General features: G+C 35.2%; 6 protein-coding genes and 2 non-coding genes across 12 annotated transcripts; 3 read left to right on the plus strand and 5 right to left on the minus strand.

Annotated features, from left to right (window-relative positions):
- Positions 1-28: 28 nt before the first annotated feature.
- LOC140990518 (uncharacterized) lies at positions 29-2,448 on the minus strand. Its single transcript, XM_073460244.1, has 6 exons — positions 2,012-2,448; positions 1,104-1,303; positions 807-947; positions 656-736; positions 424-548; positions 29-310 (listed from the first exon to the last, which is right to left on the minus strand). Exons 1-6 carry the CDS (start codon positions 2,277-2,279, stop codon positions 262-264), a joined length of 864 nt encoding a protein of 287 aa, XP_073316345.1. The 5' UTR covers positions 2,280-2,448; the 3' UTR covers positions 29-261.
- Positions 2,449-2,877: 429 nt separating this feature from the next.
- Positions 2,878-6,244, minus strand: LOC140989863 (probable alkaline/neutral invertase B). 3 transcript variants are annotated; one of them, XM_073459349.1, is made up of 5 exons: positions 5,987-6,244; positions 5,099-5,498; positions 4,578-5,009; positions 3,923-4,481; positions 2,878-3,319 (listed from the first exon to the last, which is right to left on the minus strand). In XM_073459349.1, exons 2-5 carry the CDS (start codon positions 5,495-5,497, stop codon positions 3,024-3,026), a joined length of 1,686 nt encoding a protein of 561 aa, XP_073315450.1. In that variant the 5' UTR covers position 5,498; positions 5,987-6,244; the 3' UTR covers positions 2,878-3,023. The 3 variants fall into 3 exon arrangements, with proteins under 3 accessions (XP_073315450.1, XP_073315449.1, XP_073315448.1); XM_073459348.1 differs by having other exon boundaries at positions 5,099-5,507; XM_073459347.1 differs by having other exon boundaries at positions 5,099-5,512; positions 5,987-6,243.
- Positions 6,245-7,870: 1,626 nt separating this feature from the next.
- On the plus strand, positions 7,871-9,294 carry LOC140989623 (uncharacterized). The gene is made up of 3 exons (XM_073458914.1): positions 7,871-8,394; positions 8,563-8,637; positions 8,766-9,294. Exons 1-3 carry the CDS (start codon positions 8,017-8,019, stop codon positions 9,186-9,188), a joined length of 876 nt encoding a protein of 291 aa, XP_073315015.1. The 5' UTR covers positions 7,871-8,016; the 3' UTR covers positions 9,189-9,294.
- Positions 9,295-9,429: 135 nt separating this feature from the next.
- LOC140989622 (tubulin beta-1 chain) lies at positions 9,430-12,187 on the minus strand. Its single transcript, XM_073458913.1, has 3 exons — positions 11,630-12,187; positions 10,410-10,679; positions 9,430-10,316 (listed from the first exon to the last, which is right to left on the minus strand). The coding sequence occupies exons 1-3, from the start codon at positions 12,027-12,029 to the stop codon at positions 9,637-9,639; spliced, it is 1,350 nt and encodes a 449-aa protein (XP_073315014.1). The 5' UTR covers positions 12,030-12,187; the 3' UTR covers positions 9,430-9,636.
- A 5,822-nt stretch (positions 12,188-18,009) lies between these two features.
- LOC140989839 (protein PSK SIMULATOR 2-like) lies at positions 18,010-23,140 on the plus strand. Of its 3 annotated transcripts, none has more exons than XM_073459283.1 (13): positions 18,010-18,145; positions 18,210-18,655; positions 19,314-19,627; positions 19,786-19,878; positions 19,956-20,046; positions 20,356-20,449; positions 20,591-20,688; positions 20,890-20,959; positions 21,478-21,581; positions 21,675-21,791; positions 22,193-22,269; positions 22,418-22,462; positions 22,538-23,140. In XM_073459283.1, the coding sequence occupies exons 2-13, from the start codon at positions 18,389-18,391 to the stop codon at positions 23,016-23,018; spliced, it is 1,851 nt and encodes a 616-aa protein (XP_073315384.1). In that variant the 5' UTR covers positions 18,010-18,145; positions 18,210-18,388; the 3' UTR covers positions 23,019-23,140. The 3 variants fall into 3 exon arrangements, with proteins under 3 accessions (XP_073315384.1, XP_073315386.1, XP_073315385.1); XM_073459285.1 differs by having other exon boundaries at positions 21,490-21,581; XM_073459284.1 differs by having other exon boundaries at positions 18,016-18,145; positions 18,370-18,655.
- Positions 23,141-23,446: 306 nt separating this feature from the next.
- LOC140990774 (small nucleolar RNA Z279/snoR105/snoR108) lies at positions 23,447-23,554 on the minus strand. The gene has a single exon (XR_012177700.1). It is a non-coding gene; the product is annotated as a small nucleolar RNA Z279/snoR105/snoR108 (small nucleolar RNA).
- Positions 23,555-24,610: 1,056 nt separating this feature from the next.
- Positions 24,611-25,060, plus strand: LOC140990061 (chaperone protein dnaJ 11, chloroplastic-like). The gene has a single exon (XM_073459645.1). The coding sequence runs from the start codon at positions 24,611-24,613 to the stop codon at positions 25,058-25,060; it is 450 nt and encodes a 149-aa protein (XP_073315746.1).
- Positions 25,061-26,785: 1,725 nt separating this feature from the next.
- Positions 26,786-26,869, minus strand: TRNAL-CAA (transfer RNA leucine (anticodon CAA)). Its single transcript has one exon. It is a non-coding gene; the product is annotated as a tRNA-Leu (tRNA).
- Between the last annotated feature and the right edge of the window lie 638 nt (positions 26,870-27,507).

A 27,507-nucleotide genomic window follows, 5' to 3' on the forward strand; every position in this document is an offset into this window, starting at 1 on the left:
TTGTTGTTATTAAGGTTCCAGCTACAGGAAAATCGGGAACGAGAGCTTTCTCCCGTTAGAAAGCAATGTTTTAGAGTTACACATGGTAAACAAACAAATAAGAAAGAATTCAAATTTACGTTCTCACAGCTTCCATTCATTCTAATTAGCTTAATTGTTTAGGCATTACAATTGTAAGTGTTTATGGAAATGTATATGAAATCACAAAAGTCGGTTAGGAAAAAACAGAGCCTCAGCCTCCAGAGAATGGAGATTGGAGACTCACACCACCCCGGAAGGGAGCCGCAGCACAAGATGTCCACCAACAAGACTGAATCAATTAAAACAAAGAGAAATATTTATAATAATTCATCGAGTCGCTCCTTATATGGGGACAAAAAGCAAGTTTTTTTCCATGCCTCGATCAATTCTTTTGGTACCTACCTCTTAACATAGTAGTAGCAGAAATCAACCAGTATAAAAGTCTGGACAATCTCTGATACAAGAACCATGGAAGGCCATAGTCCATAGCCCAACGCTGTCAGTAATCGTCCTCTGGTGTCCAATACCTTACACCAAACATGATACAATATATTCTTACATGTATTTTGTCGGGATAAATCTGCGTCTATATATAGCAAAGGGTGTAAAGCTCGAGTATATTGTATGATCAAACCTGAAGAACCCAATGAGCACAGCTCAAGAACCTGGCAACTCCGAGGGCAAATACATAATGTGCAGTTAACGGTTCAACAATCTATACAAAGAAATGAAACGTGAATCTTGATAACTAATAAGAATGTAATGAGAACTTCACAAGTCACAACCTTAGTGTTTTGCATGAGATTAAGCTGAGGAAGGACTGAAACAGCTTCCAAGTACACGCAAAAAGCCCATAAAATGCGGTTCATAACATGATGCTGAGTCGATGGGTGAATAGCAACAGATAGTAAAGCACATGGTATCACCTACATGAACAATAATACGGGCAAAAGTCATCCTTGCAAAGAAACAACATCATCGTACACATCAAGAACAGGGGTTCGATCGAACTGACAACACAAGTCTAATATATTTTTAAGAAGGCAAAAGCAAAAAAAGAAAAAAGCTAGTCCAAGACTCACGACGTAATAAAGGGCAAACGTGTCTTTGTCGTCCATGTAACTTGAATTTAATTTAATACGAATCACATAAATGACCCACAATGTGGTTGCTAATGTCGCAAGATCGAGTAGCGTGTGGATATCGTATTCCATTACGAGACTGCAGTAGACTCTAGCAGCTAAAAACATAGCAGTCAGCTCTTGGGACTTGAGTGAAAGTCCTGAATTAAAAAATGTACGATCTGAGAACTGAATAAAATTAGCAAACACAAGATGCATGTAAAAACGTATCATGACACATACACACCACATCTCAAGACATGGATCAGTGTTACTTTGAGGCTATGGCCAATCCGTCCATAAAAAATAAACAAAAACCCGATCCTTAATTCGTAAATGAAATATAGGAAATCAAGGAAACGGACAAATATTTTCTTTTTTTGGTCAAAGAACTTAGATGTTTCAAGAATACAGGATGGACTAACTTGAGGGGCGGGGGCACATACAAGCTACCTTAAATGAGGGGGGAAAAAAGATGTCCTTTTCCTTTTAAATGTATAGGTTCCACCACAAAAATACATTCAGTCTTGCCAAAGATCCAATTTTTAATTCGCATGCAACATAATAGCTAACTAAAATACACATAATCATCTTGTTGTCAATTTGAGAAAAAGCAACTAAAAGAGAGAATTTAAAATTAAGCTATTTTCACATTATATGGAATATTTTACACCATCGAATTCAGAATTTAGTAGTAGGACGTAGGTTACAGTTGGGGAAATAATATTTCCGAAGCAGTTAAGACAGCAGAAGTATACTGAACACTAGAAATACATGATGCAACCTGCTAATCATCGAATATAGAGTTCGTCTGTTCGTTATCTCCTTCAATAAAAACTAAAATGGAGAAGTATAAATTAAAATAATACCGGCGCATGTTTTCTCTTGGGTAAGCTTGTAGATGAGGAGAGAAATGCCAATGGAATGAACAGCCTCGGCGGCGATGAAGAGATTGTCGTGATTTTCCACGACGAGCCGGAGAAAGAAGATGGTGGAGACGGCGGCGCCCACAGCCAATGACACCTTAGCTTTTGGCGGCTGCCTTTTTAGCCACGTCGAGGCGGCGTTGATTGGTTTCTTCGTGCTGCCCTTTACCCTCTCCCTCAGAACAGAGCTTCGGTTTACAAGATCCTCCATTTTCGCATTGGCATACTGTGTTTCTTTTTGTTCCCGTTCTCTTTTGTTATCATTAATAAATCATGCATACTTCTATTTTTCATCAAATCACATGAAGGTTAACCAACCATTTATTTTCATTCTTTAAAAAAAATGTATTTCCTTTAAATTCCACACTTTAATTTGATATTCTACCTGTCATCATGCACGTTGTGCAGAAAAACAAAAAAACATAAAAAAATACAAAAAAATTTTTTAATGTTTATTTAATTGTTATTTACAAATAAATGTAGTGATCAAACATGAAGCTTGTGGCTAAAATAAATTGATTTTGCACAGTAATAATTTTCAAATTAATTTTTAGAAATTTATACTTGGAATTAGAATATTAAATCTTATGACAAATACGGATGAAGAGATTTCCCAAATTGTCCTCCATATCGTTTTTTTAGGGGGGGTTCTATCATAATTAGGCATTGAACACAATATCTCGTAACACAAAATTATTAAATATAATTCTAAAAAAATTATTAAATATAAATTTTACTATCAAACATCATTCTCTGGTAACTTACCTTTCAATTTGATGAGCAAAATTTCCTGGAAAACATTTTTCAGATGCCATGTGAAATTTATGATACATTATATCAAGTATATCATGACCCATAGTATATCTATAATCTACCTTAATTAATTATGCCAAAAACATGACAAATTTTCGAAATTCCATACATTTTGATAGAAACAGAGGCCAAGTTTTCGATGTCAACACGTCCAAGAAGCAGATCTTTTCATGTGTGGCTTCATCTGTTTGTCTTCCTCAAATGATATCATACCCAAGTTTGAGGGATCCTCCAGCATCATCTTAGCCACCAAGTACCCTGCGATGGACCACGTTTGATTCTTTCGAGCCTGCTTCCCCATGTAACGGCCCAGCTTACCGTCGTAATATTCGGGCCAATGATCCTTAAACAGACGTTTCTCGGCTAGTTCGATTGCTCGCCTTGCTAGTTGGGGCCGTCCTGATTTGATGCATGCTGCCGTGAGAAACCATAGGAGGACTGCACAAAACAATTATGAGAACAAGTAAGGATATGGCAACATATTCTGGCCATGGCAGTTTAAACAGTCGTGGAGCCATGGGGTGGCTAGAGGGGGGTCATCATCATCCTCCATCATAGTTATACATGTCATTCGTGAGCATAGGTTAAAACAATAATTTCATCCCATAAACTTCACAAAATAGTCACCTTTGGTTACAACCCCTATGCACCATCTTTTGCACAACCATTGGGTTTATTAAGCTCCACCTTTGAGCTTATTGGGCCACTTCAATTCGACCCGTTTCAAGCTATAGGCAAGTTTTTTACAAATCGAGCTCGAGATGTTTAGATGTTCAAAACTTTTTTTGTCGTGCAAGCTTTTTATTATTGCGAGAACACATATTATACGTGATGTTAAATTATTGTTCATATATTTTTGAAAAGCTAAGCTAAGCTGGTGATCATTTTTTCGCCTCGGTCTCAAGTATTAGCCCTTAAGTTCAGGTTCGGGATAGTTCCCATTAGCCACAAGTAAGGTTCGCATAAAACCAACCAGAACCCGGCCCTCCCCATTCCCATTTCTGAAAGCAAGTTTCTTCAACACCTAGAACCTACACATACCTGGCCAAGAACCACCATTATGGTAACTCCAGCTAGTGTTTTTTGGATCACAGCCTGTTACTATCCTCCATTCATGACTCTCCATAGCCGGATAACAAATCTTCAACGGCATTTCTCCGACCAGCTCCTCCCACCGCCATTCAATTAGATCCATGATAGCCGAAGCTTGCTCTAATGTTGCCAAAGAAGACAAAATCGCAATGCAGTTTCCTAAGCAAAACCAGCGAAAGTCCATTCTCGCAGGACTAACATTTCCTATGAAGTAACCGCCACGGCTTGGCATGAAATCAAAAACCCAATCAGGGAGCGAATCAGGTATCACATTGAACTTGTTTACTGCTGTGTGTGAATACTCTTCGGTTTTGTATCTGTATATATCGTTGAGCTGTTTGATATCAAGCCAGAAGTAACTTCTCATGTGATAGCTTAATGCGTGGAGACGTTTAACTATTCTGTCTGTACAATCCTTGCCCTCTTCATCGTTTTTAAGTAGAAGTAAAGCACACCTCAGGGCCATGAAGAATAGAGCTTGTATCTCGATTGGATACCCGTAAATACCCTGGAAATCGGAGAGACCACGGTGTTTTATGGGTCGACAAAGTCTTCAAGGATACAACGAATTATAAGAATATGATGGATTTTAAATAAAAATTACCATTCGACGATCAATCATGGAGCAACCATCAGCACACAGAAGGGTGGGGAATGTATCAAAGCCTTCGGAAAGGCATAGAGTCAGGATGAGTCTGATTCCCCTCTGGCACTCGGGAAATTCAGCCAAAGAGGCATCACCTGTAGACTTTGTATATGCTCGAAGAAGAATAATCCACCAGAAACCAGAGTCGACAGGAGCCACTCGACCGATAGCACATTCTCCAAAATCGGCTATTAGCGTTTCATAATCCCTAACAGGATCGTGCAGTACTTTGAAACTCGCTGGCATAACCCCTGCGCCTAGAGTGAAATTGTCCACCTTTTTCTCCCAGGATTGGAGCCGAAGTGTTTTAAGAAGAAAATTCTTGACAATTTCGGGTTCACCATTCATCAAGAATGCTAATGCACTAGGAACAAAGTCTCGGACAAACACCTAACAGACATCGATTTCCTTGAGAGAAAAATTTAATCTGTGAACCTAAAACTATAGCCCGTGATTCAAAATTACAGAAGGATTCTCACCTGATCATAGTTGAGTTCTTCGGCAGAATGATCCAACGCTGCAATGGTCCCCACAGGCTGCCCTCGGAAATGGACTATGGAACGCTGCAAGGCCACCCACGCCTCCGACACTATAGGGTGCGTCTCTACACAACTAAATGATCTAGGGGAACTTATGCCTGAAAAACTCTCAAAAACACGAGACGAGTTCTCGCTGTTTCTGTAAAACTGACGTGGTGGGGACGAAATAGACATTTCACTGAAGGACCTTTCGTCAAAGGATCTCTTCCTTTCAATGGATACAGGCCTTGGCCTGTTCAGTAGACTAGACAAATCCAAGCCTCCGATCTCGAAGATGGATGGATTGGTTTCTTGGTGTTTTAAAGTTCCATTTTGAGAAACATTAGCAGTAGGAGACATCCTAAGATTCCTTCACTAATAATTAGCAGTTCATCAAAGGATATCTTTTATACATATGCTAAACAAGAATGTCATAAACTCAAAAGTCAACTTCAAACTCTCAACCATCAAAATTGCATAAAACTTAATGGCAACCAAAGTCAACAAAATCGATTCGATCGGAACTCATAAAATTATGGAAGAAAATTTGAGCTATGAGCCTTTTTTTTTTAAAACCAGCTATGAGCCTTTTTTTTTTAAAACCAGCTATGAGCCTTTATTTTAACTGAATAGAGTTGAAGCATCACCAAATTCACAGCTCATGAGGACACAATCAAACATGGTAATAAAGAAAATAGTCAAATCCCATTAACAAATTAACCTAAATACCAAACTAAAAACAAAATCAGACAACCAAAACTCTTAAACTGAAATAGTTCAAAGCTTGAACAAAACAGCAAAAAAAATTTAAAAAATTATAATCAAAATTTTTAAAAAATAATTGCAAACCTTGTAATGGCCGGCAAAAGTTCACACCTTTCTGCAGAATAAACGAAAGAAAACTATAAGGGTCGTCGAGTTGATTTAGGAAGAGAAGACCATACGTAGATGAACGCATAAACATGGAGATCCAAGAGTCACCGGGTAAACCCGGTTATAAATTTAGGTAAATTGGATATTCTGGTAAGTTTTATGGGGAGCTCCGAATAGTGTTTCGGGAAATCCCCGGATGACTTGTCTCTTTTACGTTAGATTTTGCGAATTAAGATTAGATAATAGCTTTCCCCTACGCGATTATATGTAGTTAATTATATGTAGTTAATTGTACTCGCTAGGAGTTTGTGAAATTCGTCACCTACTGTTGGCTAGTGAGGAACAAACGCGCATGACATTCGTGCTTCGAAATTAAGCGATGTCTTCGATGGCAGATCTTACTGGCTTATACAAAGGATTGTACGACCTCGAACCTATATTCATATGACACGTGGAGGAAATCGGGTGGTTATCACCAGGATTGTAGATTGCATTGAATTTCTTTGTAAAATGTACGATGTTGGCTTGCATTGGGTGTAGGCGAACCGTCAAAATAGGTCAGCTTCGTTAGATCAACTTATCTTGCCATAAAAATACATGGGTAGAACTACTGATTTAACGGCTTGTTTGAAAGTGGGTCTGGGCAGATCAGTCCGTTTGGGTTGGAGGTTGGGCCGGGATGAGTCGGCTTTGTCATTTTGTATATTATTTCAAAAATTTATGTATGGTTTAGAGTTTATAGATAGTTGATGAATTTTGAATAATTTATATTATTTATAATATTTTAGGAATGATTCATGAATTTCTAAATATTTATATCATTTATGAAGTTTTATCTATGATTGATAAATTTTGAAATATTTATATTATTTGTATATGGCTATAGGTTGATGAATTTTGAAATATTTATTATTCAGAATAATTTAGGTATTTTTTTAAAAAAAATTGGCAGGTTTTACTGTTTAACCCGCAACCAGTGGCGAGTTGGAATCAAGAATGCTAGCTTGTCTTTTTTCCAGCTCTAATTTTGTATTACATCAGAAATGCTTTTTTTTGTATATTTTTATACATAATGTTCATATGATCTAGCTTTAGCCCAAGTTGTTTAATCCGAAGAAACGAAAACTATCCGATATTTTATAAATAAAAAACTCGATCAAACTTTACAATGAACATTTTGTATTCTTAAATATCATAAAGTGAAATCAACCCAAACAAGTCAACAATATTTCCGATGTAAACCAATAGCGCTCCGATGAACTAGGATTAAAATCCAAATATTAACAAATTTATAGTACTCAACTCAACTCTGACAAGTTAGTAGACGAAAATGGAAACCAGACAAATTGTATGACGAATTTGACAAATTTCCTAAAGATTTCAATGATTTGATATTGGATCGATTTTATGGTTTCTTATTTATTATTCGCATTCAAACTAATCCACATATTAAATTTACCAGGTAAGAATTCTTTATTTCTAAACGTGTTAACATAAAGCGCCTTACCTTTTTTTTTAAGAAAAAAAATTATGACGAAGACCTAAAATCATAATTGTTCCAATTCATTAATCTATATAGAAAATATGAAGTAAGTTATCCTACCTGTATGATGTAATATGTGTCAGATTTAAAATTAGTTATTGAAAATATAAATTACTTTTAACTATAATAAATTTATCATGCAATTTTAAAAAAAAATTTAAATGTAAAATAAATTTACCGTTAGTTAGATCCATGGATCCAAAAAATAAAAATAAAAGGACATGCATATGGCATAAAACCCTAGCGACCCTCAATCTCTAGTTACTGGACACGTGGCACTAAGCCAGCTCCCCTTGATTAGGAACCCCCTCCACTCCAAGTTTACTTTGTTCCCTTTCCTTCTCTCTCTGAATGCCCCATCGCCATTCTCCTTATCGCTATGTTAATCAGATAATAATTTTGCAGTGTTTATTTGTTCGGCAAAAATGTAAGAATCAGATTTGAATAACAGAAGAATTAGAAGATGAAACTGTGCGGAAGTGAACAACACAGTTCTCTACTTGCTTCTGCAACCGAAGATGACTTGTTTGTCTCTCAGATTCTGCTCGAACTCGTAAATCTGTTCATGGTATCCGAATTGAGCACAAAATTCAGATGGGATCGGAAGAAAAGAAGATCTAGCTTACCTGAGGCTTCATCGTATTCTCCTGAACAACCCACTTCACGGCCAGCGTCGGTTCATAGCAAAGACAAAGAGGTAAAAGTGAGAACGCCTCAAGCTAAAGCGGAGGAGGAGTGTCTCGCCGCCAAAACCTCGAGTCCCACAACGCCGCTCTCTTTCTTTCCAAGTGAATCTGATGAAAAGTCCAAGCATTCTTTGAAGAAAAGTTTCAAGAAAAGGGTAAGTGTTTTCTTTTACTCGGAGGGGTTAGTAGTGAAAATCCGTTTGCTATGAAAAAAATCGTAGTTTTATTGAATCTTTACCACATTAGCTTATCTTTTTTATGTACATTTTTTTTAATTCTACTTTGTTTTTTGGGTACACTGCGGTCTTTTGCCAATTAAACAGGAGTTAGAAAAAGTGAGGAATTACTCCAATGAGTTTAGGACTTACAATTCGGAATTAAAAGCAGTGAAGCTTCAGGTATGAAAATTTCAGCCTTTGATACGGTGTGTGGCCCAAAATCGATCATTTAATCGCTATTTGATTTTTCCTTAGTAAAGGTAACAGAATCCTGTTTTATTTGGTTACCATTTAAATCTTTGTTACAGGTTCTTAAGACTTGCCCAAAAAAGGAAGACTCTCAATTGGAAACCATCGGATTTACGAATCTTGTAATGGATCCAACCCAACATTATCGAATGACGATGTTGACTCATCAACAGCCGTTCATCGCAGATCCGACTGCCCACAAATTTCAGCATTCGTTTGGGCCAATTACAGCCCTCCAAATCGGCTCATTCTTTAATGGGCTTGAACTGGTCAACCATGTGGGCCCAGCTACAATTCCAGATCTGAACCTGTCTGCCGAAGAGGCTTTTGGTGTGGATACATCTCAGCCTTTGCATGTGGACAGAGCACTTGCTGACAAACGGGCCAGATTTGCTGAGGCTAGGAGGATGAGAAGAGGAATAATCAAGATCAAGTCCATGAGGAGTGCTTGTGGTATAAAATTAGCACGAATCAGATTTTGAGAAAAAAGGTCTATTTTGGTAATTGCATTCCACTTGTAACCGCATGTTTGGTGGGTCTTTTTTTTTTTAAGAAAAGTTGGTCAATTTGTGTTGGTTCTAGAATCTATTTTTGCTTGCTTAGTGAGCTTCAATTTAGGGAAGAATAGGCATTTTAATAACGCATTAATATCTTTTTACAGGATTCGTAATTAAGTTTAAATTGGCAACATTTAGCGATATTATAGTTTTACTAGGCCCCGGCAAAAGCCAAAACAAATGATTTCACAGAAATACCCATAACATCAATCAATACGAAAACAGTTGCACAACATCAGACATTACAACGAAAGCCAGTAACCCAGAAGGTAGGCAACAAAGAAAAAAAAACATGAAAAGAAAATTACATGATTTGATAGTAGAGACAACACGTAAAAGCAGTTGTTTAAAGATTCCACATTTATAGACTTTTTCAGCCATCGTAATGGTCTGCCACAGCCTCATCATCAGTTTCTTCAACGTCCTCGGCTGTGGCATCTTGATACTGCTGGTATTCTGCTACCAGATCGTTCATATTGCTTTCAGCTTCGGTGAACTCCATTTCATCCATGCCTTCCCCGGTGTACCAGTGCAAGAAGGCCTTGCGGCGGAACATAGCTGTGAATTGCTCGCTCACTCTCCTGAACATTTCTTGAATCGACGTTGAATTTCCAATGAATGTGGATGCCATCTTAAGACCCGTGGGTGGAATGTCACACACGCTTGACTTCACGTTGTTTGGGATCCACTCGACAAAGTATGAAGAGTTTTTGTTCTGGACGTTGAGCATTTGTTCATCCACCTCTTTGGTGCTCATTTTGCCTCGGAACATGGCAGAGGCTGTCAGGTAGCGTCCATGGCGAGGATCAGCAGCACACATCATGTTCTTTGAATCCCACATTTGTTGAGTCAGTTCTGGTACAGTTAGAGAGATGTATTGCTGCGACCCACGAGAGGTGAGTGGCGCGAATCCCACCATAAAGAAATGAAGACGTGGGAAAGGAATCAAGTTCACTGCCAGTTTTCTGAGGTCAGAGTTCAGCTGACCTGGGAATCGCAAACAACAGGTAACCCCACTCATAGTTGCGGAGATCAGATGGTTCAAATCGCCAACTGCCAAAAAACGATCAAAGCATTAGCTTACAGTTTGGCATAAAAAAAATTCAAGCCTGTATGCAATGTCGCAGTAAGTGAAAAATTGCTTACAGCTTGGAGTGCTGAGCTTCAAAGTCCTGAAACAAATGTCATAGAGCGCTTCATTGTCAAGTACCATGCACTCATCAGCATTCTCCACCAATTGATGCACTGAAAGTGTAGCATTATAGGGTTCCACGACAGTGTCAGAAACCTTTGGCGATGGGAAAACGGAGAAGGTGAGCATCATTCTGTCCGGATATTCCTCTCTGATCTTTGAAATTAAGAGGGTACCCATGCCAGAACCTGTGCCGCCACCAAGTGAATGGCACACCTGAAATCCTGGTCACGGAAAAGCAATAATGTATATTAGCAAATACTTACTTCTTGCATAATATTTGCCACATGTTAATGCACGAGGACAATATACAATTTCCCTAATTGAAACACCCACGAGCTTCTCAAGCAAAAAAAATTCAGATTTGTAAGCACAATATACCACATCATATCTAAATAAACAACGCCATAGTTATCATCACAAATAAAGCAAGCTACAATCATATTCATTTTCAATAACTTTTTTCAGAATTTCTCACGTAAAGTTCCCTAAATTAAATTATTAATCAAATGATTCAGATACATCATGTCCCGTTAAGAAAAAAGGTCTCCGCTTGCATTACTTGTCAACTGTGTAATTATGTATTTTAACATAAACTTCCAGAACAAATTTCAAAACGAGAAATGGAATCGTGAAACGAGAATTTCAACCACCTTGACAACCTTTACATACAAACATTTTATTAAAATCTCTGTTAATAAAACTATAGTAAGTTTTAAAAGATCAACAGACACCCAGCAAACTTTATACGATAAATCCGAACTAATCAATTGTCAGATTAAAAATGACAGACGTATGAGCTCAGATTTCCATGATAACAGATCCCATCATTCTGAGCCATCAAAGTGAACCGGAGATCTGAAAATCACCAAAACACGGTTAAAGCATAATAATAATTTCAAACCTAAATGATATTTCCTTCAAGCTAACAGCACAATAAAAGCTCATATTGTCAATTACAAGATCTTGACAAAAGTTCGAAACAGTCGATGATCAATCTAAATACCAGACATACAACATCTGAAAACCACCAAACGATGAACGAAATCAAGACATACATTCAGCATTCTCATATAAAAAAACATCACGAGTATAATATCCACCCCAATCCATTTATACAATATTGCATGATAATAAATAAAAATGAAGAACCGAACAGAGACGAGATTCAAACCTTGCAAGCAATCACAATTCTCTGCCTCTTTCCTGACAACATCCAACACCGAATCGATCAGCTCCGCACCCTCTGTGTAGTGTCCCTTGGCCCAATTGTTCCCAGCGCCGGACTGCCCAAACACAAAATTGTCAGGGCGAAAGATCTGGCCAAAGCGACTGGATCTGATAGAATCCATGGTCCCGGGCTCCAGATCCATCAACACCGCGCGCGGAACATACCTCCCACCGGACGCCTCGTTGAAATAGACATTGATTCTATCCAACTGAATGTCGGAGGAGGCTTCTCCCTTGGACTTTCCTGTCGGATCCACACCGTGCTCGTCGCAGATAACCTCCCAGAACTTAGAACCGATCTGGTTCCCACATTGGCCTCCCTGAATGTGCAGGATTTCTCTCATCTTCAGGGAACTTTTTTGGGGTGAGAAATGTGGATGGTTATTGAATGAGACAGGGAGGAATTGGAGGAGTTATGGAAATGGAAGAAGATATTTGAAGAGGCCCGTGACTCTCTCTCTCTCTCTCTCTCTCTCTCTCTCTCTCTCTGTTAGAAGAGTGTTGGGTATCGAGCGGAACTGCAGGGGATGGAAATGGAGAGGATTGATTTGTGTAGTGAAGATGAGACAAGGAAACGCCGGATGCGGGTCCCGCGTCCGGCTAGTGAGAGTCTAATTATTGGTTGGATTTGGGTCAAACCAATCAATTTTGGATTATTTGTTACTCCTTTTTAAAAATTATTATTATTATATGATGAATCTGATTTGGTTTCTAAACAGGATTGATTTCACATCTGCTCCTTCTCTCTTTTTTCCCCGATATATGTAACCTACCATATTTGTTTTGGAGTAAATATCTTACAAAACGATATCATATATTTTTATGAGATGTTCAAAGAATATTATAATTGGAAACAAGAACGAGTTGTCTCATCTAAATTTCGTGAATTTTTTGGTTTAATAAATCTTTATTTACAGTTAGAATTCGAGACTGCATCTGTATTTAAATATATGGCTCGTTTTTTTTAACGTCCAAAATTGGTTAAATGGCCAAATTTTATCATTTTTTAAGCCTGCTTTTATTAATGTAGAAAATAATAAAAAAACCCAACTTTAAAAATCACACCAAACATAGAAATAGAATAATTATGATGATTTTATATTATTCTTCTTAATCCACCGTACCAAACTGAGGTGTGATATATTTAGCCCTTCCAGATGACTTTATATCTTGGCTGGGATGGCGATTTCCTCCGAATTCGTTGGAGGATCCGATACGCGACTCGAATATAAGAGGGTATGGAGGGATTTTTAGACCCGATTAAATAATTGGGTAATCGGGTATGGGTATTTTCGGGTTCGGGTATGGAGGCGGGTTTGATATANACACACACTTATTATGAAGCGTGAATATTTTTTCTTATTGTTCATTTAAATAATTTTTTAAATATTCATAACTTCATTGAAACAATTTAAATTTGTAAAAATTCAATTGTATATGATAATTGGGTATTTGGGTAGGGTATGTGTATCTGATAATCCGATGGGTATGGGGATGGGGATAAAATTCAATATCCGATGGGTATGAGGATGAATTTAATAAATGAGTATGGGGATGAAGGTATGAAATCCGACCCATACCCTACCCATTGCCATCCCTAGGCGTTAGACACAATGCGCATTTAACTATCTTTTATTTATTTGTTTTAGTATTAATTGTTAATCGCATAAGTGTATCATCTTATTTTATCGCTTTTTATTTGTTATGTTAGTGACATATTTAGATTATAAAAATTAACATAACCAAAAAATAAATCAAACTCAATTTCTTTAATGTACGTAGCACAAGTTAAATACAAAAAAAAAAACAAAAACAAAACAAAACAAAAGAAAAGAAAACTTGAGTATTTAGTTATTTCATCTTCGAAATGGTCGTATAATTAAAATAGATTACTTTTCATGGTTTTATTTAAGGAACATTGCTAAAAATTTAAATTAGAGAGGTTAGCTATGTTTCACAAGAAATTCAATAATTGTAAAAATTAATAATCTGAATGTAATCAGTGTATATTGTATGATTATGAAATAGGAACTTAACGTAAATCAAAAGATGTCTGATAATATAGTAGAGCACGAGATGACAAATCGCAATATTTAACCGGCTTATAAATTTGATAACATTAGTCTTAAAACCTCAAAAAAATTAATTTTATTTGATAATTATTATTTTAAACAATGTTGAGGTTTCAAAAATAAAAATTAGAATATGTCTTTTGTGATACTGTGGGGACCCGGACGCTAATCATCTTCTTAATCGTCATTGGGATAATTGGATCAATGTAATTAATATGGGTCTACAATTTTTTTTTTATATATAGTGCGGAACGTAATGGAATCAATCTAATTATACACATCAGTATAATAGTACAAGTCTTGTACAACAAACATCAAACTCAAACTAAGGTGTAACAACTAAATGTCAACTAATCACGATCTCTCTCTCATCTTCTTCCTGACCTCGATCCTGTCCCACCTGTTGCCATACACACATACAAACACGACAACAGCCGGATAATTTCGGTGAGAAATACATCCCAATATAAATCAACAAAACATGCAATCATATAATCGATATAAAAGCATGAAACAAATATCAATCACATGTATTAAATCTGAAAACATAAATCGATATAAAACTGTAAATAACTCGTGACTCTACAGCTCAGACTAGACTCATTCCTAGTCTAGGGATCCCGGTTTCCAGACGTTGGCATACTATATCGAATCTCAGTAATAGAAGTAAATCCACTCCTAATCAAACATCGATATAAACCAAACATCTAGTGTCTTGACCTATCCGTCAAAGCCTTTGGCACCTCCGCCAATAACTCCTCTGTGACAATGTACAATGGGCCAGTGACTACTCTATCACAGTCTGGCACCTCTGTCACAAGACCAATCGTCTAATCACGCTTTCTATAAATCAATAGAACAAGCATATCAATTCAAATCAATGCATATAATAACAATAAGTATGTGGTTTAGGGAAACTCAAGTTATATCTAACTCGAGTCATTCTCCCGGGTTCGACATTGACTTATACCTTTCTTTCGTAGTCTCGGTCTGAAGCAATATAAGTGCTGAACTCAAGACTGTCTCTGTAAATCTGAAATGACATATCGAGAATAATAATATCACCATTCCATTCCCAATTCAATATTGAATCTGATTACTCTGAATTTAATGCAAATCAACGGCATAACGGTACAATCCCGATATCCCCGTCAATACAATAGCAACATATATCAATTACAAACCATAACTCATATCCGTTACAATCTGTAATCAATCCATAATCCAAATCTGGTCAATTTCAATCGATAAAATTAGAAAATCATAACAATTCCAAAATCAACTTGTTCTTCGATCTGACTTCGATTCTACGATGTCTAGTATTCTCAGAACACATACTAATGATCAAATTATAATTCTCCCAATACATAAATTTCAAAACATATCAGAAAGTAATGAAACTTAGGTCCTTGTGTAGTAGGTGACGAGAGGAGCACAGAACTGTATTCGGATTTAAATTCTGCTAAACGGATCTTGCACAATAAATTTCTAGGCTTTGAGGAAAATTTGAGAGAATAGCTATGGAATTCGTTCGATTCTTGCTGGAGTCTGAAGAAGGAAATTATATTTGACATATCAAGTTGCATAAGAAAGCCAAGTGTCCCATTCAATCTACTTAATTGCACTTTAGCCCCTGAAACTTCACTATTTGCAATTTGGTCCTCACAATTTTTTTTAATTCAATTTCAATCCTCAACATTCCAAAATCATAAATTAAATAATCTCGGATTAAAATGATAAAATCTCGGGCCTTACAGATACTATCTCATGAATCAATTTATGTGAGACGAGTCAACTCAATACATGCATTCAGTAAAAAATAATAATTTTTTACGTAAAATATAATAATTTTTAATGTGTTTGGTCGAGTCGAACACTATTTTCACAAAATTAATTTATAAAACCTTCTCGTAATATTTTCTTGTGAGATTTGATATATTAAAAAAGGTTCGAACAAGTTTCATGTCAGACATGTCGTTCCTGCCTCATTTTACATAATCTTTATTTCAAACTTGTTGGTAATTGATGCCCTGGAAAGAACATGTATCATCCTTGGACTTGTGCAGGAAGGGAGGACCAAAGTAGAACTAGTCCAGAGTTGGTCCTGAGAAGTCAAGAGGAGACCGGGTGGAAGCCAACCAGGGCAAAAAAAGAGTAATATATATAAACACCGGGTATGCGGCAACCCGATAAGCATATCAGAGCACTATGGACGCACACAAGTTCGAGTTCATATTTTTGGCCGAGCAAGACAAGGTTGAATGATACTTATCGAGTCAAGCGCTACAATCGAGATCATTTTTACTCCTACAAATACTCATGTTTGCTCATTCATTTGAGACATGAAATATTGCATTATAATGCATTCAATAAATTATCTCTCTGCTTAGTCTGCTCTGTACTGACTTAAACTTTGGAGTGACACTGATATTTTTTCTTGTTGAATGTGTGCAGATCATCTGACCTGCGCTCATCATATCCAATCAAGAGTGCACACAGTACATACTAGGCCAGTCGAGCTCATTCTACCAAGTCCAGAGTACTCACATGCTAGGCCATGTCGCTGAGCTCATCCTACCCAGTCCAGAATATTCACAGTATAGGTCAGGTCATGTCATCCGACTTCATCCTATCCTCTGAAAAATACTCACATTACATGACATGTTTTAATAGTAACATATTGCCTTAATAGTAGCATATTTTTTTCTCTCTGTTTTATACTCCAATTCACAAAGAATGAATTTTGAAATAATATAGCTGAGAATTTTCACCACATAAAGAAATTTCTTTCAATCTAAAAACAATCTGTGACACCCAAAATACTATATATACATATATAGTGAAATAATATCCAGCAACCATATGCACTTTCTGCATGAATAAAAACTATGACATATATATTTGATAGCAAAATTTTTTTTGTAATTCTTTTTAAAATAATGTATTCTTAAAGAATTAAAACTAAAATATATAAAACCTAACAAGCGCAAATTCCAATAATATCAAAACTTTCATTATTTGAAAAAAAAAAACAATATGCATTATTTTCATCTATTTAGAACATGTTATAAATATGTTATATTCAATTTTCTGCCCAAATCTCAATTTGCAATATTTTCATATATTTAGAACTTGTAAATTCCAAAGTCTAATAGTGCAATATAGCTAAAAAAAAGTAATAAATGGCGGATGATCAATGGTTAATCTATAGTATATTATGTTATAATTAAATAAGATATATAAAATTTTATAATAATAAGTTTTTATACGTAAAATACATCAATTTTTATTTCTTATTTTTTATGATAAAGTAAGACTTGAAATAGGAACTAAAATATAAAATTTGAGAGCAAAAATTGCTTCAATATTTATTTTACTAAAAATTACTTGTATGCAAAATTCTATTTTACCCAACACCAATCTTATGTAAAAACAGTCACTTAAAAAAAGACATCAAATAATAGTACATTTGATATTTATGTATTTAATAATTTAAAATTTCAACAAATAAAATATTTTTTACCAATAAGTTCATCTAGTACGGACAAAAATATAACAAGTTTTATTAATTCTGATTTTTTTTTTTTTATAAAAGTGGCCAACCCAAAATCAATTGTGGTTTTTAATGGGCAAAATTAATATATTCTATTTTATTAAATTTGAGCACATAATAATAACCACCTAAAAAGACATCAACTTTTTCTTCCAATTTTACCCTTATATGATACTAATATTACATTTTTGTTTTTGTTTTTAAATTTCAACACACATTTTTATTTTAATTTTTTTATTTTATTTCAACAATTCAAATATCAGTTTAGTCTTTCCATAATTTGTTAAATTTCACTTTAGTCTATCGATAATGATAAAAAAGACTGGATGTGTGTGCAAAGTTAATATTTTAAAATTTCAACAAATAAAATATTTTTTACCAAATAAGTTCATCTAGTACAGACAAAAATATAACAAGTTTTATTAATTATGAATTTTTTTTAAAAGTGGCTAACCCAAAATCAATTGTGGTTTTTAATGGGCAAAATTAATATATTATTAACACGATCAAAACAGTAAGGGCAGAATAGTCAATTGGTCGACGTTGACGCCGGCGGGGACTGACTCAATGGCTTCACCAAAATCGAACCCCTACATTTCACACTATTTAAATATTTTATTTATTTATAACTTATAATTATAACTATAAATAATAAAAAGTTGAAGAAAAAAGTCAAAAATTTACCCCTGCAGAGTCGTGTTAAAACTCTATCAAATCTTTTCCTAGCCGAGTGTCTCACCAATTTGCTGCTCTTATTTTACGAGGTATTCTTTTCCAATTGCCGATTAAACACTCTAATCCCGTTTACCCACTTTCCAGGATCTTCTTCGAACAGGTATGATCATTGATTCGAAGTGTTATTTTATACAGATTTGAATGTTTTTATGTTTCTTTTACAGATTTTAAGTTAAAGTGAGCGAAATTGTGGTTGGGCGTAGCTGCTGCTTGAGGGATTTTTTGTTTTCTCCTTGCTATCATTCATTAATCGGAATTGAGAACTAACGAGTTTCTGGGTTTTTTTTTGGTTGCTTGTTTTGAATTTGATGTTTATGTGAATAGCTGTGGATTTGCATTCACAATGGGAGCGGTTTGTTCTGGAGGAACTGTCAAGATAAGTTGGAAATCGAGAGAGGGTGAGCACGAGAAGAGTTCAAGGTTTTCAGGGAGGTTGAAATCAATCGGAAGTTTTGGGAAGCAAAAGGATTGTGATGATTCTTATGCTTATCCTGATGAAATTGATGTTTGCGAGAAGGCCCCCAGAAATTTCTACGATTCCAGTGTGCTACACTTGTCGATTTCCTGCGAATTGAAGCCATCTACCCCAGCCAGAACACCAGCAAACAAGGTATCTATCTTGAGAATATAAACAGGCATTCAATTTTATGGTAATCGTGTGTGCGCTTTTAATTATTATTGGTGGTGGTTTATCGGAATGTTGGACATAATTGAGTGATAGAGAAGTTAGATTTGGTATAAAAGAATAGATAGATGGAAACTGAAAGTCGTGGATATTTGCTGGACGTGTTGAGAATTGCGGGATATAATGAATTAGCTGGAGCATGAGCGAAAATGGAATAGGTGATCAAATTTTAGTTGTTTTGAAGGGGCTGAACTGAAAACTGTACTTAATGTGAATTAAGGTTGCACGATTTGCTTTCAGTGATCAGATTACAGATACATACGATGGCTAGAACTTTTACACGGACAATTTTCTTGATGCTCTTCGCTGCACTTGCAGAGTGATCATGCATTGACAAAATTAGGTACAAATGATTGGAATTAGAGGTGTCATTACTTTCTAATTTGTGCTTTTATTGCACAACCAACATTTTAGCAGTTCAGTGAGCTTCGGACTCAGGAACGGCTGCATGTTTCAATCCTGATTAAATAATCCATTATTTGCTAACAGTCTGTTTTGGTGGAATGTTAGTGCCACACATCTGAATATTGTTTCATTTTCCGGTTGAAAGAAACAGAATAATACTAACTATTTTGTATGACAGCAACCCTCATTTCTTGGAAAGGCGGGCATAGTTGGCCTAGAGAAGGCGGTGGAAGTTCTAGACACTCTAGGCAGCAGTATGACAAATTTGAACTCCGGTGGATTTACCACAGGCGTGGCTTCTCGGGGAAATAAAATATCTATACTTGCTTTTGAAGTTGCAAATACCATAGCTAAAGGTTCAAACTTGCTGCTGTCACTGTCTGAAGACAATATCCAGTGTCTGAAAAAAGAAATAATGCATTCAGAAGGGGTTCAAAAGCTGGTTTCCACTGACATGAATGAACTCCTCAGAATTGCGGCTGCTGACAAAAGGTACTTCACTGTTCTTATAATATTGCCTGCTCTTGTTGAAAACCTCCCGCCTTTCCACTCCTGTTCCTACTCCATTTCATGCTTAGTTAGTTATTGCTTCATGGAAGAAATTTTTTTGTTATTTTTCTTTTTTTGATTTATTGTGTTTAATCATGCAGGGAGGAATTTGGTGTCTTTTCTCGTGAAGTAATCAGGTTTGGGAATATGTGTAAAGATCCCCAGTGGCACAACCTGGACAGATTTTTTTCAAAGTAAATGAACTTTACTTTGTATGCTTGGAAATTCGTTTCTGTCTGAAGCTGAAAGATAACACATCTCATCTTTTTAGGTCGGATTCAGATCCTGACATTCATAAACAACCAAGAGAAGAGGTGGAAATGACTATGCAAGAACTCACCACTCTGGCTCAGCATACATCTGTAATTGCAATTCTGATTTATTGGCTCTTAGAATTGTTCCCAGTCTTTCTTAGCAAATGTGTTGGAGAATTTATTTTTTTACAGACCAGTTGGTTGATGTTAACAAAACATTACTCTCCTAGGAGTCAGACATGACTTTTGATGGATTAGATGAAAAAACTCACAGTTATAGTCGGTAAAACAAAATAGACTCACCATTACAATCTTATAATTCTGCTGGCGTCTTTTGATTATTATATTTACAATGTGTGAAATCTCTAGCTTGTCTCGATGATGAGAGAGAGAGACTTAATATTGCTGCATCTGCAGGAATTATATCATGAGTTCCATGCTTTGGACAGATTTGAACAAGATTATCAGCAAAAGCTAGGGGAAGCAGATTCATTAAACCTCCCTCGAAAAGGTTGTACATGATGTTTTTTCATTTGAACTTTGAAAAGCTGCTTTTAGTATTTTCAAGCTTTCTCTGTTTGGAAGGGGAGTTGGAAGGTTGGTGGGTGGTGTAAACTCTTAATTGACAAATTACTTTAATTTGGTATTGTAGGGGAGAGTCTCACAATGTTACACACGGAGCTAAAACATCAAAGAAAAATTGTAAGAAGCTTGAAAAAGAAATCTCTTTGGTCTAAAAGCTTGGAGCAGGTGCTTAAATTGTTCGATGTTCTAGCACTCAATGATACAATATTGCAACAAGGAGATTAGTTTTTTGTTATCTCTCTATATTGCTATCTCTATATATTTACTTCACGCGGTCTTCTTTCAATTCATCGTTCTATCAAGATATATTGCAGTGGTGATAACCATCAGTAAATGCAATGCACATTGATATTTCGCTACATGTAGGTTGTGGAGAAGCTTGTTGATATTGTTACTTTCATTCATCAAGAAATTGCCATGATGTTTGGAGATAATGGTATACATGCTTTGTATAGTTGCTTTCTCTTTCTCTCTTTCTTTTCCGTTTTATAGGGGGAGTGGAGACAATAATTAAATAGGTTCAGCTTCTTGCAAATAGCTATGACTATTTTTTTGCTTTTCAGTTTTACCTGTGCCTCTCATCTATTTCTGGATGTTGGTTCGTGACTTCTGAGTTTTAATTGCTATGTAATATTTATTACTGTGATGTAGCCTCCAAAGCTTCATGCCCAATAATTTTTTCCAGATAGGATTCTACCACCTGACTTTTTAACTCTGTTCAAATTTCCAGATCACCGGTTTGGTTGTATATTTACTGTACACTTTCATTTTCTTGTCGTTGATTGTTCCTTGTCCCCAATAGAGTCAACAGTTGATCTAAGGAACTGGTAATTTAGTAGCAGTACTTGACGGATGTTATCTCTTTGTTTCTTGACATGTTCATTCTATCTTCTCTTTATGTTAGAATTGCGTTCAAGGTGTGTAGCTCTTTCTAATCATTGCATGACATGGCAGGGCTGCCGTCAGTTGGCAAGGTTTCAACAAGTAAAACGGAAAGGCTTGGTGTTGCGGGTCTTGCTTTGCATTATGCTAACATAATTACTCAAATTGATAATATCGTGAGTTTATTTTGTGTAACATTTCTTTGATAGAGTAATAGATTTTTTGGTACTAACTAATAATTTAAATTGATGAACTCAACTTCATTCAAGGCATCACGCCCTACCTCTCTTCCTCCAAATATGAGAGATACATTGTACAATGGGTTACCACCAACTGTCAAGGCCGCTCTTCGATCAAGAAAACCGATGTTTGATGCTCACGAGCAGGTATTGTCTCCGAGCTATTTCTTCTTACTGCCTATTCCTTTTCTTCCATTTCTTTATGGCTGGATTGGATCTGTGATTCAGTGTGGATGTAGGTGATTTTGTATTCAAAATTAGTAGAAAGCCACAGTTATGATCAAGTCATGTTTATTTCCTTCTCATAAGTATGTCAGTCAATTTGTTTCAAAAATTGAAATTTATTCATGCATGTGCAAAAAGCGACATCGTGGACTTGAATTTTCTCATGTTGATCTATGAAGTCTCTTCTCCTGAGTTTAATCCCCATGTGCTGGTTTCTCTGTCTCTTTGGTACCATTTTTATTTTAATTTTGTTATTTTCTTCTATCATCTGTTTATGGACCTTTTGGGTCTCTGGATCTAGCTTCTTATTGTGCTTTTTGCAGCTCACATCTCCTCAAATCAAAGCTGAGATGGAGAAAACGCTTCAGTGGCTTGTTCCCATAGCAACAGATACTACCAAGTGCGATAACTTCATTTTTAACTAAACTAATAATTTGTTGGTTATTTTGTATCTCTTCGATTTTTCATTGTCACTGATCTCAACTTTGAAGTATAGCATTCTAATGAACTAACGCCATTCTTTTTCCATCTATACTGACTCGAATCAGAGCACATCAAGGCTTCGGATGGGTTGGAGAGTGGGCCAACACAGGGTCGGTCTCAATTTACTCCGCTGTAAAATCTTCATATGCCATGGAAACTTATTATATTCTCTCTCTTTCTTACAGTAATGAATTTGGCAAGAAAACAAGTCCGCCGACGAACCTGATTCGCTTACTGACACTCTACCATGCTGACAAGCGTAAAGTTGAGGCTTGCATTCTTGAGCTAATAACTTGGCTCCATCGTCTAGTAAACCTTGTAAGATACAGAGATAATGGACTTAAATCCCTGCCAGTACGTTCTCCAACTCGTAAAGATCTGATTATGAATATCGAATCCTTGAGCCAGAATGCTGCAATTCACAAAGGCAACCTTTCTTCCGAGGATAGAAATCTCTTGGAAGAGGTCATGAAACCAAGGAAATTGATTCGCAGACTGAGCAAAAGCCAGGAATTTGTGATAGTAAAGAATAAGAAGAGTAAGGGTTGGGCTTCAAGGAGCATGGGTAGCTCTCCTCGAAGAGGACTGAAACATCAAAAATCAGATGTTTTGGATATATTAGACGGGTTAGATTCAACATTTTCTGTTATTAGAGAAGGATATTAGATGAAAAAGCATTCATTCTTTTATGTTGTTTGTAGCCTCATTGTGGGTAGTATTATAATAACGTGGCTATCGTATCACAAAATTTTGTGCTAAGAAGATCTTGGTGCGGATTCTGGTTTGATTATTGGGAAGTATTTTTTTACTCGAGCTGCACAATTTCTCCGTTCTGTATTACAGTTGGTTACCTCGATGTCTTTAATTTATTGATGCATATAAATCAATTCGAGTGAGTCGTTCGTGCGTGCTGAATAATTTCAAATATTCTAGCTATCTTGGATAACGATTTGAGCTGGCTGATAATGCAAATAGTTTGTGATGAAATATAAATTCACCCACCAAATCAAACAATTATAATGTATGACAAGTCATCTCATTTACCTAAAATTTAACTTCTTTTTGTGGGGTGGATTGCGTTGATATATTTTGCAGGGATCAGATTGGTTAGGATAAGAGTGCCCAAATTGTCGTAACCAGGCTTGGGGCTGGACACCCATCTCGCATATTTCGTTGCGAGCATTTACCGCTCATCACATCCCCTTTAAACTTGCCTGAAGGATCATGATTTATCACCCAGTTGAACATGTATTTAAATATGACGTGCTTGAGAATAAATATGAAGATTGTACGATGTGGGACTCTTGTTAACATGCATCACGTTTGCTTACATTCACCATTCTTCTCCCATTCTTCAATTTATTATTTGTTGGTATTAAATTTAATTTAATATTTTGACACCATCAAGTAGTTATGCGTTTGTTATTTGTTAAAAACTTTATAAAATTTGCAGGAAAACAGAAACCCTTTAAAATTGCCAAAGGCAGTGATGATTAATTAGATGATTAGATGTAAGATGAAAACAAGTTGTCCACGCTATTGATGCACATGGGATGTCGGAGAACCCTTTGCAGAATGGCAGTTTTGACTTTTATAATAAAATAATATATATATATATATACGTGGATCGATTATTTTATAAGTTGGACTTTAATCAAATCCAAGAGTCATTTCTGAATTATGAATTGATTTAACAGTTCCATAATTTACGTGACTGACTTACACAAACAATTCCTTCAAGGATTAAAAAAGTACACCGTCCATTGTCAGTTCAGCTCCCAAAACAAGGGGCACAATAATACATTGGTTTATATTCCATTTATCGATTTTACATATATATTTTTAAATTATCGTTCTGAGCGAAGAACCTAGCTAGAATAATTATATCTTAACAATAACTTTTCCGAAAGTTTGAATTTGAATTATATTCATATTGTAGTTTGTCCGCTTTAATAAATCTCAAGTTAGGCCATTCTGGTGGAATACCGAAATCGGTGGGATAGGTAATATGTTTATGAAAATTAGATATCTATATCATTAATCTGATAGTTGATCATTAATTATAAGATTATTAAAATAAATTCATAGATTATGATGAGGAAATTATTTATATTTATTTATATTATTAAACCTTAAAGAAGAGACATGTGGATAAGCCTTATTCTGTCACGGATCACCCTTTCTTCCCGCTCTATAAAACATAATCCTTTTCCCTTCAATTCTTCATTCATAAAACAATTCGATACACAAATTTTGTAATGGCTTCCATATCATTGTCACCACCGAATCAAATCATCAGCCTACGATTCTCCGCCGTCCCTTATCCACATTCTCCGACGAATATCTGCTTCCGCCACCCGCTCCGTATCTCCGCCGGTTACGCCACAGCTGAGAGGGCTAACGGAACATCTCTGCAGGCTGGTTCATTGTACGACGTCCTGGGAATTCATTCCCGGGCCTCGTGTCAAGAGATCAAGTCCGCGTATAGAAAACTGGCCAGACTCTTGCATCCGGACGTCTCATCCAATTCCAAAGGCGGAGGAACTACCGACGAGTTTTTGAGACTGCACGCGGCGTATGCTACTCTTTCCGACCCTGAGAAACGCGCGATGTACGATGTGACATTTTCCAGGCGACGGCGGAGGGAGGAGTGCTTGGCGGCGAGTTCAGGGCGGAGGCGGACTTGGGAAACTGATCAGTGCTGGTAGCTGAATGACTGCTTTAGCCCTTTGATTTCATAAAAAGCTTTTAATCTATATTATTTTATTAAAATTGAGACATTTAGAGTAACTAATTTTGTTATCATAATCTGTTTTAATAATTATATATATTAATAAAATATTAAAATTTTAATACAAGTTATATATAGTTTAGTACTGGATAGAGTCATTGTTTCTTTGGATTTAGGTTATAAGTTCAATTCTTATCGAAATAATTTTTTTATTCTTTTATTTTTTAATTTATTTTTTAATTTATATATCAAAATTACAGTGTAGTGTGTCACTATTTCTTATAATTATATTTTGATCCTTATTTACATATAAATCAAATGAATTATAAAAAAATATTATACAATTGCGTCGATGCACTAGTTTTTATGAAGTCTCCCAGGCTAACTTTTGTTCAATTTTCTCATGTAAACCAAGTTTTTTACTGTTGACCACAATTTTTTTTAATATTTAATGCTGTCGAATATTTCAGTTTTTGTTATGTTGAAAATAAAATAAGATTTAAATCTGCAAAAACCCTGAAAATAAAATTAAATTTGGTATATTGACTTCTTTCGTGGGCTTTGGTCAACATCATGTAGGCCCAAACCTATACCGGTTTGAAAATAAGGCCGACAATAACATGATCAAGCTTTTGACATATGACAGCTAATCAAGCCCATTGTTCGTTGGCTCGGGGTGGGCCCGCTTCATTAAACAAGGAAAAGTTACATGTTCTTTTTTCACAATAAAATTATTTGTCGTTGAACAAACTTAAACAATAATGTACCATTTGTTGTTAGCGATGAGTAAGTAATAAGTGAGATAAAATAAAGATAAATGATGTATAAATATGAATAATATAATTAAATACTGTCTGATATGTTTTAACTTGCATGATTAATTTACTTACTATTTTATAATGTCAATATGTAGCACATTATCTTAACTTAATGTACGAAAAGGTAAAATCTTAAAAAATACAATAAAAATTTCCCAATTTAGCTTAATATTCAATCACAAAAAAGAAAAATTATTGTATAACAATCATCATATTCATTTCGATCAATAGAATTTAATTTCAAAATATCTATACATACAAACAAAATTCTATTTGTACAAAATTGACAAAATTCGGTTAAATCATAGAAATAGAAATAATAATAATAATTTGGGACAATTAAATATAATTGTACGTACGGTTGTGATTCTCCTGAATTCGAAACATGATTTTGTAAATTTACAATTTCGAAAAAACAATTTTAGCCGTCAAATTGTCCCATGGAAAGAAAATCAAACCTAATTTTAGTATTCGATTTCATATAATAATTTAGTGGACTTTTTAAAACTTAAAAATTACACTTCATATTTAAATCTATGAATATACTAATTACTAACTAATTGGCCAAAAAAAATTTCTAATGGACAATAGCCCAATGTAGCCCCAAAGAGTTTACTTCAATTCGTGGTTCGAGATAGACCTTTAATGTGATTCATATTTAATAACATTATGGCCTAATCGATGAAATTGAGATAATTAAAAAATAGCCAAACATGAAATGGATAAAAAAAAAAAAAAATCTCATCCCACCTTCATCAAGCAGACCAAACGGTATCTAGGAGTATAGTATAAACTTAAATATAATTATTTTTAATGATATTGATTTATGTAATGGGTGAAGCGATTAATTAAATCGAGTGATAGAAATAAAAAGGAAATAAAATTGTCAGAAGTGGGATTTGAACCCACGCCCTCGTTAGAGGACCAGAACTTGAGTCTGGCGCCTTAGACCACTCGGCCATCCTGACTGTAATGAACCAATGTTTCAAACTTTTTAACTTATTTTAAAAAAACTATAATTTCTCCCTAATTTTCGCACTTTTGTGTCGACCACTCGATTCAAATATAGAAATATTTTAGGATAAAATATATATGGGTACTTAAAAACATTTTATAGATTATAATTTAGCGTAATATAATTTACAAAATAATTGCTTACATTAGAATATCATATTATTAATCATATGAATACTATTTAATCCACAAGCAATTTGATTTGATTTCTTGATTACCAAACAAATCTCACTTTTTTGGCCAACGATAAATTAAGGGTGTCAATTCGGGTTGGTCGGTTCGGGTTGAGCAATAGTACTATTAAAAAATTGCTCAACTCGAATCCGAGTCAACCCGAAAACTCTCAACCCAAACTTGAACCCGAATCAATCAGATCAACCCGATTGTGAATTTTTTTAAATTTTTTTTAAAGAAAATTAAATAAAATTCAGAAAAAATAATAATAATATTTTAATTTAAACACATAATAACAAAATCTCCATCATATATATGATTTAAATTTGAAAGTCTAATTATAGAAAAATAAAATATATTTACTAAATCAAATAAACAATTGTTTAAAAAATAAAAAAATGTTCAAAATAAATATAAA

The sequence above is a fragment of the Primulina huaijiensis genome, chromosome 12 (genome assembly GCF_012295235.1).
Source record: "Primulina huaijiensis isolate GDHJ02 chromosome 12, ASM1229523v2, whole genome shotgun sequence".
Classification (NCBI taxonomy): Eukaryota; Viridiplantae; Streptophyta; class Magnoliopsida; order Lamiales; family Gesneriaceae; genus Primulina; species Primulina huaijiensis.